The sequence below is a fragment of the Pempheris klunzingeri genome, chromosome 4, assembly GCF_042242105.1.
Source record: "Pempheris klunzingeri isolate RE-2024b chromosome 4, fPemKlu1.hap1, whole genome shotgun sequence".
In the NCBI taxonomy this organism is placed as follows: domain Eukaryota; kingdom Metazoa; phylum Chordata; class Actinopteri; order Acropomatiformes; family Pempheridae; genus Pempheris; species Pempheris klunzingeri.
The window spans coordinates 9,306,831-9,318,628 of record NC_092015.1 but is presented as its reverse complement, the minus strand read 5'-3'; the positions used below and the strand labels follow the sequence as shown (position 1 = coordinate 9,318,628).

At 41.9% G+C, this 11,798-nt stretch overlaps 1 protein-coding gene across 1 annotated transcript; it reads left to right on the top strand.

The window, feature by feature from the left end:
- Positions 1-2,443: 2,443 nt before the first annotated feature.
- On the top strand, positions 2,444-10,625 carry tsr1 (TSR1 ribosome maturation factor). Its single transcript, XM_070829716.1, has 15 exons — positions 2,444-2,607; positions 3,826-3,929; positions 4,023-4,251; positions 4,784-4,918; positions 5,073-5,527; positions 5,822-5,966; positions 6,232-6,419; positions 8,247-8,455; positions 8,585-8,744; positions 8,836-8,946; positions 9,061-9,193; positions 9,635-9,751; positions 9,929-10,069; positions 10,162-10,236; positions 10,334-10,625. The coding sequence occupies exons 1-15, from the start codon at positions 2,481-2,483 to the stop codon at positions 10,510-10,512; spliced, it is 2,508 nt and encodes an 835-aa protein (XP_070685817.1). The 5' UTR covers positions 2,444-2,480; the 3' UTR covers positions 10,513-10,625.
- The last annotated feature ends 1,173 nt before the right edge of the window (positions 10,626-11,798 follow it).

Genomic DNA, 11,798 nt, shown 5'->3' with positions numbered 1-11,798 from the left:
CCTGCTGCCTGCTGGAGTTGCAGTAAACTCTCTCTGACCCAAAAACATCCAGAGGCGGAGACGTGATTAATAAGAAACACTACTAAGGCCTATAAGATATAGAAAAGTAAACAATAAACTTTTTGTTCACTTTTGCTGTAGTATCTCCTCATATTGTTTTCAGGCTACACCGTGTTTCTGACTTAAATTATTACAGTCATGTAAATACACCATGGAGAAGTTATATTATCACATTACACATCACCATATCTCCTCTGGCTTCTATTAGCTGCATATTTCATCATCATTTTCCAATTTAAGTCTTTCATATTATTCATTTACAGGCTTTTATTTCTTATGTTCAAGTGGAAATTGTTTTACTTGATGGTGGCAATGAGGAAAATGTAATAAAGCATAATATTCACTCTCTGGGTACCATACATATTATTAGCAAACTGACATTTTGCTTTAAAATAATCATTATTTTTGAATAAAATGTATATTCACTGGCAGCAAATAAGCTTTGCAGTATCCCTTTATCTATCCTACATCAGTCCATAAGCAAATTTTTCTGACCCCCATAACAACAAAATTCAAAACACAGACACACATTCACAGGATGATACTTTAATGGTCCAAACCAGGGATTTAAACAGTACTTCACCGAAGCACTGTGTGCCCTACGCTGGCAATTCTCGATTGTCGGCTCGCTGTTGAAAGGCCAAAGAGCAGTACTTAGGATTTAAATCAGATACTTTGACAGCATCAGCCACTTGGCATAGCTGATCTGAAGATAAGAAACTACTGAATTTCTAAAAAGTTCATATTAATTGGCAGCATAAATGAAAACTTCCTCAAAACTGGATATCTAAAGGTGACTGGTGGCAAAGAATCCTTGATCAGCATACTGAGATTATGCATTTTTTTCCCCTTCAGACATTGCAAGATAGTCAGCTATTGTTTACTAATGCATTCTCTGCATTTGGTGGGCTCGTGCATGATGTAACAGTGTACAGAGGAAACCCCTGTAGCCTCCCCTTCAAGCTGTAAACCATCTCTCTCCATCCATTACTATCTGCATGGTAACTCAGCTTGTATAATAACATGTCTGTCTGCAAAGCCAACAAATGGCAAAGCTCTACTCATGTTGGTTCTCAGAGGGCTTTTGGATCTGCTTATGTGTGAGTGGAGGAGGCTGCTTTACTTTTGGCAAACTTCCTCCTCTGAGGGTGCCACATGTGACTGGTGCTGCGTGTGTGTTGCACAACTTGGAGCTTCTTCATGAAGACAGGAGATCCTCAAAGTGACAGTATTATGTTTGGCTATTTTGAGCCCATTATAGTTCAGACCATGGAAAAGGTTGGCCATATAAGGAATTAACTGCAAACCAAAGAGTGGACTCCTAATTCTAGAAATCTAAAAATAATATATAAGCTCAGTCAGTTTACTTTCAGTGGAAAATGAAGGTACTTAATAATCAGAATAATTATCATGATATAGAATAGAAACTTATGATGTGGATGTATAAGAAGATTTCTTGTTTCATATTACACACTACTCAGTTACCAGGAATGTAATTGTACATTTTAGATTTCCTCTTTGTTCTTTCCTTTTTCTCTTTCATCTGTTCTGATCTCCTAATACTTCTTCTTTAAGGTGACAATGGGTTCCAGATATAAAACTGCACTTTCAGTGTTGAAGTCACTAATGGGTTTTTTTGTGATACAATTAAGTTTTTTTGCTCAGTAATAAGGGTATTCGCAGGATACACAGAATATATGGCCATGCTGGTAGGTACTGCGAGAAATAAAGCCAATAATCGGTCATTCAGGTGGGTAACAGTAATGTCACCATACTGTGAGCAGAAACAAAGCATATCTTCAGATAACTGCCACTTACAGTAACTTTAAAATGAGCAAATAAGACTTGTTTTTTCACTTAACTGGTGAAAGCCATAAATTGATTGATGGTGGTTGGCTAGACATGTACACATGTTCTTACATGCAGTAGTTGACAGGTGTAGCAGGCTTTCTCACTACAGCAAAGGGGTTGAAAGATGTAAGTGATAGCAACCTGTAGTAACCTACCCGTGAATGTTGTTGTGTTTGAGGCCTGGAGCATTTCCCAGGCTTAGTTATACTGCATGGGTATGGGTAAAACAAAGAGACCCATTTTAAACTTGCTGCTACAACAGAAACCTGTTCTCTGAATGAACGTGTTTAGGATTGATCATCATACAACGATGTGAAATAGGATTAAACATAAAAGGATGATGAACGTGGTCAGAAACATACAAACCCTGCAAACACATAGTATACAATATAATTTGTGTTCATGTTTATTCACATTTGTATGCATTGTATTGAGAAGAAAACTTAAAGTTCACGTAATCATAATTTAGGCTTTTATTTTGAAGAAGACACCTACCGGAAACTGTGAAGACGCGCCTCTGTCATGACGCAGAGCGCGAGTGCGGAAGCAAATGGCCTTACGTTACCCACATGGTGGAAATGGCTGCGAATGTGGAAAAACAACAGGGCCACAGACCCGGCGTATATAAACAGAAAAATAAAGGTCATAAACATGGCAAGCACCGGACGAAAGGTGAAATTGAGAGAGAAAACAAAGGTAAGCGGCGTTCAATTACGAATCAGTACTTAACAAGTGGTGTTAGCTGTGGTGTGTTAGCTTGTGGCTATGTAGTCACGGCTCTGCAAACACACGTGTTCATTCTTATAGTGAATTTCAACTCCATACACTATGTGTTACATGTACGTTAAGTCTTTTTATACGTTGCTTTGTTAGAAATTGCGTAAAACCACCTAAAGTGTTGGTATACTTTTTCCTCCTGTTGACCTGTGACCATTTAAAGCACAAGGGAACCAATCAGGGCTCCCAGAACAACAACAGCAGTTGTCATACTATCGGAACTCTTAGCGAGCTCGTTGGAAGAAAATATTGTCAATATTATTTATTGGTGTTTTTCATTTCTCACAACTTTACATGCATGTATTTTTTTATGATCACTTATGTCTGTCAATGTCTACTTGTCTGACAAGCTGTTGCTTCACAAAATCTGAACTAATGTCCATGTGCCTCTATCTCTAAGTTAGTAATTTATACATGATTATTATTTTAAGTAAATATGAACTCCCCTGCATATGTTCAGTTTTTGTGGTTACGAATTAAGAGAGGTGTTAATTGGTCTCTGGTAATTTCTGAGGTGATACACGGTGCACTTGTTTTTGTGTCTATAATCTGCATTCATGCACAGAGACACAGTAAGGTGGACGCTGCACACGGTTATACAATCCATTACAGCATTGAGACAAAAAGTATTGCCTCCCTCATACATTAAAAAAAATAAAATGACCATCATAAGCTACCAAACACAGGTTTTGGTTTATGCAAATCAACATCTGTGTTTACTTGTATGTGTTGACATGTTGCAGCAGAGCGATGCAGGACTGCAGAAGGCACCAGAAAAATTATTGTAGCAGAAGATCTTGTCTATTATTATAAGGCTATCTTAGAATGCAGTTATACACTAAACTGGGCATGCACATGGTACTAAATAGAATAGCATCATACGCTAATAACGTGCCAGAAAGCATTGGACAAAAGTAAAACCAAGGAGCCAGTGGTCGTAATTTTGTCACGTTGTTCTGGGCAGAGTTGAGACATTGTTTTGTAATTTGTCTTTTATACGGCGCAAATACAATGAGGTATCTTCCAATACGGCATCCAAATCTGCCTTTGGATGTGTGCAACCACATATATATTTACCATTTTACTTAAGATCTTGTACGACATGGTAATCAATACTTGTGTTGAACTGTCTCGCAGGGAGAGTGTCGGTGACGGCCCTTACCAAAAAACAGAGGAAGGAGCAAAAGAGGATGGACAGACGGCACAAAGCCAACCAACTACGCAGGAATAAGAAAGACATGGTAATTTTTTAATTTCACAGGAAGAATCTTGATTAATGCTGCAGAGTTTCCACATATCCTGTCTTTTTTTTTTTCTTTTCTTTTTTTTTTAAGGTCTTAACAGAAAAGCGACGTCTAGGCAGCAGAGACGGCCCTCCTCATTTGGTCGCAGTGGTGGCCCTCCATGCGGGAGTCGATGCCAGTGCTGTTACCAAACTGCTACGTGGGGAGGATGCCGGGGGTGTCATACATCAGGAGCAGTGCATCAGTGGCATCAGCGACAGTTTTGGGCTGATTTTGCCTCGTTTTAAACAGAGGTTCATCTTTCTAAGCCAGAGCACTGGTAAGCATTGAGTGGTATGGAAAAGCAAACTCGACTGTTAAATGACGTTAATTCTTGCATGAATCGTGTTGCAGACCCTCGTGATGTGACTAAAACCTGATTTAAATGAATGTGTTCATTAGTTTTTCACATATAAATACATAACAACACATACATTAAAAAAACACTTGCACCAAATCAATTCAGTCTGACTACACATCTTCTGCGTAGTTGTTTAAAACATGAAAATAAAGGCTTACATACAATGGAATAGCACAAGAACATCAGTTCAAAAAGGCTTATAAAAAATCCTCCTCCTCCAAGAATATCAAAGAAGAGCCACACATTCTTATTTGCAGTGTTTTCCCCTCTGAAATAGTTTTTAAGAGCAAGGCAAGGTGATGTTTCATTGAGCCAGCAATTTCTTAAATAAGTCACTCATGTGAAACAGTTCAAAGATGTGTTTGCCGTGTCACGCAGGCAGTTTTGGTGTGTTTCTCATGAGCATTATGTTGTCTCATTCTGAAGCTTCTGTAATGGTTTCTTTGCACAGCTGAGATGCACTCCCTGCTGGATGTGGCAAAGGTTGCAGACAGCCTTGTATTTGTGTTGGACTCTACTGAAGGTTGGGACAGCTATGGAGACTACTGTCTCTCCTGCCTCTTTGCCCAGGGCCTCCCCAGCCATGGTGGGTATAAAACTGATCACACTGCTGGAACTTTTCTACTCGTCCATTGATAGACTGCTGTTGTAGATTTTATACATAATTTCTGACTTATGTTGATTTCTTTTGCGGTGCACATTTTTTAAGCCCTTGTCTCCCCTTAACTCACCTCCTGTAGCTCTGGTGTGTCAGGGTGTGTCTGATCTTCCGGTGAAGAAGAGGGTTGAGTCCAGGAGAGCTCTGTCAAAAATCACAGAGATCCGTTTCCCTGATGCCCGTCTCTTCCCTCTGGACTCGGAGCAGGATGCCACTCTACTCCTCAGACACCTGGGCACTCAGAGACAGCGAAAGCTCGGTTTCCGCTCCAGACGTTCCCATCTTTTGGCTCAGCATGCCACTTTTACACCCAACAGCCCTGCAGAGGGGACAGGTGGTGGCCCCACAGGCCTGGGCACCCTCTGCGTCTCCGGGTACGTCCGTGGCCGTCCTCTACTGGTTGACAGACTGGTGCACATCAGTGGACATGGAGACTTTCAGCTCAGTCAGATTGATGCTCCGTCAGACCCTCTTCCCTTCAGCTTAACAACAGCCAGACCAGCAAAGCCTGGTAAAGGAGGAGAAGTTGACATGCTGGTAGGTGATTATACGATACATTCATATGGTTATAGGTCAACTTTCTTAAAATCCCAAAATGCAAAAGAATTCTGTTTCCTAGAAATAGGAAAAAATATGTCCTCACATGTATTTAATTACAATGTATGCATAAATACAGTGGGGTCCAAATGTCTTAGACCACATTTAAAATCAGCTTCAACAGAGATTTCTTCAAATTCACAAATGATAACTTGGCTGTACAATAACCTATATATATTTTGCCATTGTGTTTAAGCTTTAAGCATTTACCCCAGTCATCTGTTTTTCCAACAGGATGGAGGTGAGGATGAGGCTCCGGTGCGGGTGCTCATGAAAGCAGACCCAGCCAGCAGGGAGAATCTACAGACGGAGGCTGAGGTGGACCCCATGGACGGAGAGCAGACGTGGCCAACAGAGACAGAGCTGCTGGAAGCTGAAGGTGCAGAAACACAGTTCAGACATTCAGGCATTTGAAGGGGATATAACTGGTCAGATGAGGATTAAATGTGGATCAGTGTCAGGGTCGCAGCCTCATTTATGTTAGGGCAGTCACACCTGATTGACTGTAAAAACATTTGTATTGAGGTGGTGTTTACATCTGCCTCATGTCCCTGGATTAAAATAGGGTTTGTTTGGCCATATACCATTAAACCCGGCTCAATAAGATTCGAACTGTTTTTCTGATGTTTCTCTCGGCTGTTTAGAGGCCAGGAAGAACAAACGGGTGATGAAGGTCCCTAAAGGAACGTCAGACTACCAGGCCACATGGATTGTTGATGAAGACGACGAGGGGAACGGAGAAACGGATGAAGAAAGCAGTGACGACGACGACGATAATGACGACATGTTGGACGAGGCCATGGACGGAGATGATGAAGAGAATAACTCTCAGGTACGAACAGAAAGCATTTTGAGGCATATTTTAAAGCTTGGCCAGGGACACTGACGACATGAGGTGCGTGGTCAGATTACCGTGTATGTTTATACTTTGGCAATTAATATAATTTCAGCTTGAGACTTGTTTTTACAGCTGAATGGCTCCGTTTAAGATCAGGCCCGAATGTGATTAAAGAGGCAGTGGCAAGGAAAAATCACAACAAGAAACATTGGCATTTGATAAATTGCTGAAACTATAATTCAGTTGTTAATTAAATGAGTTGTTAAAATTGTTGTTAATTGTTAATCTTTTTTTCCCCCCCACAACTTTTCATTTTCATTTCAGAGTTAATTGTTAATTTTATCAATTAATTGTCTCAGCACAAGTTAAGCCTGAACATACCCTTTTAGGATTAGTTTGTTTCCTTGTTGTCATGGCAACAGTATGGCTGGGTTCAGGTTACTGAAGTCCTCCGGAGGATGACGAGGACAGTAACCCGTGGAGAGGTGTCGATGGTTCCGGGGCCGTCGCGGTGCATACGTGACCCACAGTCAGTGCACCTCGTAAGTGAGAGGCACTGTTTGTTTTCTCAGTGTCTGTCTCTGGCCTTCAGTGCCAGGCTGCTCACCACAACAATAGTGTTTGGAGCACGAGTCCCGAGAGAAGCCTCCTGTCTTCCTGTCCTGTGAACAGAACTTCCTGTCTGGACGAAGGGAGCGGTCGACCATTTATTTGTTTCCAGCTCCGCTTGAAAAGAAGTCGGGGAAGCTCTCCTTATGCAATGGGTTTATTGCGATCTGTAATTGTTATTAGCATGCGTTTGATGTCAAGGTTAGCGCACAGGAATAGGTATTTAGAGGAGGGTAACAATAGGGGAAAGGGTACTTCAAATGATAACGATTATTATTATTGCAGCTGGGATGTCTGGGAGGTTGTGAATCAGCCCCATGCTGAGTGCTTTCCCCTGATGTGTCTGGCTCTGCCTGCAATTTGCCAGGTGATGGAGCATTGTAATGCATGTTGTCTGTGATGACTCATTTCCTCATAAAAATACATATTTCCCATGGAAGTTGAATTTGTAGAAATTGTGAGAGTGAATGTCAGCATGTCAACGCCGGAGACGGTCGTTGGTAGACACACAATTTAGATATATGCAAACCAGGGATTCCCATAGTTTGAATTCTGGCAACACACAGACACACACACACACACACACACACACACTATTATGCACAGTACAAATTGTGGCTGGGTTAGTCTTGTTTATGTTTGGCTTTTATACAATTACAATTTCTATACTTAGAATCTCTTTGACTGTGCTTGTGTTCCCGACAAGTGCGCCTGGTCATTGTTTGTAAAATGTCGGCGCTGCAATTCAGAAAAAGCTGCTTTGTGGAATTTGAGAAAAAAAAGTTGCATATATATGTATGAAAAGTTCCTTTGTAAAACAGTTGAGTGCAACAACAGTATTGGTTAAACAGAGCAGCAAGAGACAAGCAAAACACCTGTTGCTCAGCATATATCTGGATTTGGTGTTGTATGCACAACAGGATTCGAAACTGAAATCTTTGAGGTAGCTCATTGTTGGAGCAGGTGAAACCACAAGCAATGTTGTTAGAGTTAACAGATATGCTCACCCAATTTACAAAAGAAACCCCTGCCTCTAGTGGTATCTGGGGATGCAAATAGTTTTGTTTTTATTTTCTAAGTTTCCAGATACAGAATAGCTCTGAGATGTGTGGATCCTCCCCAGAACAATGGGGTTGGAGGCACCTCAAATGAAATGAAAGGCCAAACGTTCATGTAAATTGCAGTAAATTGTACTGTATCCTCTCTACTTAGGAGCCAGGGTCGGACTGTGCCTCAGAAGAGGATGAGGAGGAGGAGGAGGAGGTGTGTTCCACAGAGCGAGCTGGAGCAGATCAGCGATATGATGCGCACATGGACGAGGCTGCTGAAGAGGAAGGCCTTAAACGCTACCGTGAAGCTCGAGCCAATGAAATGTTCCCTGATGAGGTGGACACACCTCTCGACATGTCTGCCAGAATCAGGTTAGTCCTCTTTATGTGTAGCACGAGGAATAAATATGCAAGTATTGTGAATTTAGGCCTTTTTTTTTTTTTTGTTAATACAGTTTGATCATTGAAGCATTTAACCCTGTTGCTGTCCTCTGTGTCTAGATTCCAGCGCTACAGAGGCCTAAAAAGTTTCCGCTCCTCACCATGGGACCCCATGGAGAACCTGCCTCTCAACTACTCACGAATCTTCCAGTTCCAGAATTTTGAACGCACTCGCCACCGCATATTAGCCGAGGCTGCAGCTGAGGAGGAGGGAGCCATGGTAAAAAAAAAAAAAGATTGTCCCTATTTGCACATGCAGTTTTGAGCTGAGATTTGTGGCCTCACTGTCTCTGTTGCCCCTTCTGTTTCAGGTGGGCTGGTACGTTACGCTGCACATCGTTGATGTGCCTTTTTCTGTGATGGAGAGTGTCCAGTCTGGCAGACCTCTGATGTTGGTGTCTCTCTTGCCCCATGAACAGAAGGTACGATCCATGGTTCTGACCCAGAGAGCCTTTGTTTCAAATGGACACTTATAAGTCATTAAGTCATACAGTTATCGACCTCTCTGGCCTCATCATTTTGTCCTCTGTGCACAGATGTCCGTGATGCACCTCTTGGTTAGGAGACACCCCAGCAATACAGAGCCGATCAAATCTAAAGAGGAGCTGGTCTTCCACTGTGGATTTCGGAGGTTCCGGGCCTCTCCCATCTTCTCTCAGCACACCTCGGGTAGAGCACAGTATTCACTACATCACCAAGCATCGGCTAGTGTGCAAAAACACAGACATGAGCTTTACTGTGACACTGTCTGTTGTGACGGGGCCTCTTGCATTGGCTTCAACATGTAACTGTAACGATTGTCACTTTGAAAGGACGCCCAAGACGCCGAGGTGAATGAAGATGATTTTAGTGACGCTCGTATCCAATGCAGCGCACAGTCACTTAGAAGGCAGTGGATTCAGTGTCCTGCTTGATTTTCTGGTTAAGACGCAGTGTTACGCAGCACCAATTAGTTGTCTTTCGATAACATTATGGATTTGCTGTTCCTTCTATTCAAAAATATATCAGCAGAACTGTGGTAGAAGCAAATGGTCTGAAATGGATTCAGCTCCTGGATACACGGTAGCGAATGAATTATTGACTGTTGAACTTGTCTCTGCTCTTCCCTAGCTGACAAGCACAAGATGGAGCGCTTCCTAAGGCCAGATGCCCCCATCGTGGTGTCTGTGTACGCCCCCATCACCTTCTCCCCTGCGGGAGTCCTGCTCTTCAAACAAAGGAATGATGGTGAGATGAAAAGTCCCGTCTGTGCTCCAAAATAAGTAGATTTCATTAGCGGTCTGGCTGCCTTGATTTTTAAACTTTTGACCGTTCATTCTGTTGTCTGTTAAATTGTTTTATTTAATTATTCACTTGAGCAAATTCTGTACTGCTATTTGACCTTGTGTTCCTGTTTCTTTTTAGGCATCCAGGACCTGGTGGCTACAGGCAGCCTGCTCAGTTGTGACCCTCAGCGTGTTGTGCTGAAGAGGATAGTACTGAGCGGACACCCGTTCAAAATCAACCGGCGCTCTGCGGTCGTCCGTTACATGTTCTTTAACAGGGGTAAGAGGATCTTACTATGACCACAGAATATTACATAATGCTCTGTGGCTTTAAACTTCATGGTTTACTGTACTTGTTTCTTGCTTTGACAGACGATATCATGTGGTTCAAGCCAGTGGAGCTGAGAACAAAGTGGGGTCGTAGAGGCCACATCAAGGAGGCTTTAGGTGAGACAATTTAATAACAAATCTGTGTCGAAAGCTTCTTTAAATAATGCCTGTTATATCCTGTGAATTCTGACCCGCCATGTTTTATTTTTTTCAGGAACACATGGTCACATGAAGTGTGTGTTTGATAATCAGCTGCGCTCTCAAGACACTGTCCTGATGAATCTGTACAAGAGAGTGTATCCTCGCTGGACATATGACCCCTATGTGCCCTTGTCTTTACCGTGGGTCAAGAGAGAGAGCACTGTGGAGATGGACGACTTGGACATGGAATAGTGGAGGAACAACATTATAGTGCAATAAAGACACAGGGCATGTATTAACAGACATAGTGAGTGATCACATGACATTTTCAAAAAGTGGAATGTGTATTTAATAAAAATATATTGATCCAAAGTATCATCTGTTTAATTTTTGTTCACGTCTCTATTTTGCTCTAAAGCTTCTAACTTGCTGCTGAGTCTGTTTCAGCCACTAGATGGCAGCGATGATTAAGCGTTCACAAAGCTTCCTCACTTGATCGTCTCTCAACTTTGCTTGAAATAGGCGAAAAAATTTGAGCGAGTACCACTGAGCAAATAGCTGTGTATGTGCTGAGTACCTAATGATGAAACAAATGAGAGCTGTTACCGCAGTAACTGGCAGGTCAACAATAGCTTTTATATTAGTCATGTGTCAAGCCCCATTATGCTGGCAACTCTTTGAAGTCGTCCAGATGTGTCTAAAAACCTGCTGCCACAATGAAATGCACCAATTTTAAAATGCAATTTGGACAAAACCATTATACGGGTAATGTTTGATATTTGGGGAATTTTAATCATGGAAAAAGAACTCCCAAGTTGTAAAAGCATCTTGTTCATAATATCTAAATAATTGACTTGTGGCCTTCAAGATTGCGTCTGACAGGTTCATTTATTTATGTAAGCTTTTATCACAAACAGACCTCAGTGGACTCCACAAAAGGAGGCCACCAAGATCTGATTAATCACCAGACTTAGTCTGAATTTAATAAAGTACGAAACAACACAAGGCACAAAAGACAAGACTTCTAAACCTGTTTAAGTTATTTTGAGCTACACGACACAACCAGCATATCAGTGTGAGAGCAAGAGAGCAGCTTCAAGAACAATTCTTCTTTTTGAACATCTAAAAGCAGAACTATTTATAGTATGCTCACTACCAGTAGTATACACCCCTCCACACACACCCTGCTCTCTCTCCATGGTGGTCTTGCCCTGATCTGAAGCCTCCTTTTCAGCTCGAGTCAACACACACACACACATTCAGATCACGACCTCTCTGAAGCTTTCAAACCGAAGCTGAAGCACTCCAATGTGTCCTTCCCTGCCCCATGCTTTCTTGCTTAGGAAAACACTGATATATGAAATGCAATATTTATCATAAAACTGAGTTCTTGCAGCAACATGATTCATCCTTAAGCTGTGCTGGGACTGCACCACAGAGGCATGCCAATATGTCTGAGAAACCTCAAGGTGAAGACTTTGGGATGGAGAGGAGAACATGATCCAAGAAAATGAAGGGGAGCAAAAGTTCACTGTGTG

Bases quoted from the DNA above. Each gene is read 5' to 3' on its own strand.
- tsr1 (XM_070829716.1), top strand. From the start codon at position 2,481: ATGGTGGAAATGGCTGCGAATGTGGAAAAACAACAGGGCCACAGACCC. The intron at 8,745-8,835 runs GTAAAAAAAAAA...CTTCTGTTTCAG, and splicing joins CTGAGGAGGAGGGAGCCATG to GTGGGCTGGTACGTTACGCT. The intron at 9,194-9,634 runs GTAGAGCACAGT...GCTCTTCCCTAG, and splicing joins CTTCTCTCAGCACACCTCGG to CTGACAAGCACAAGATGGAG.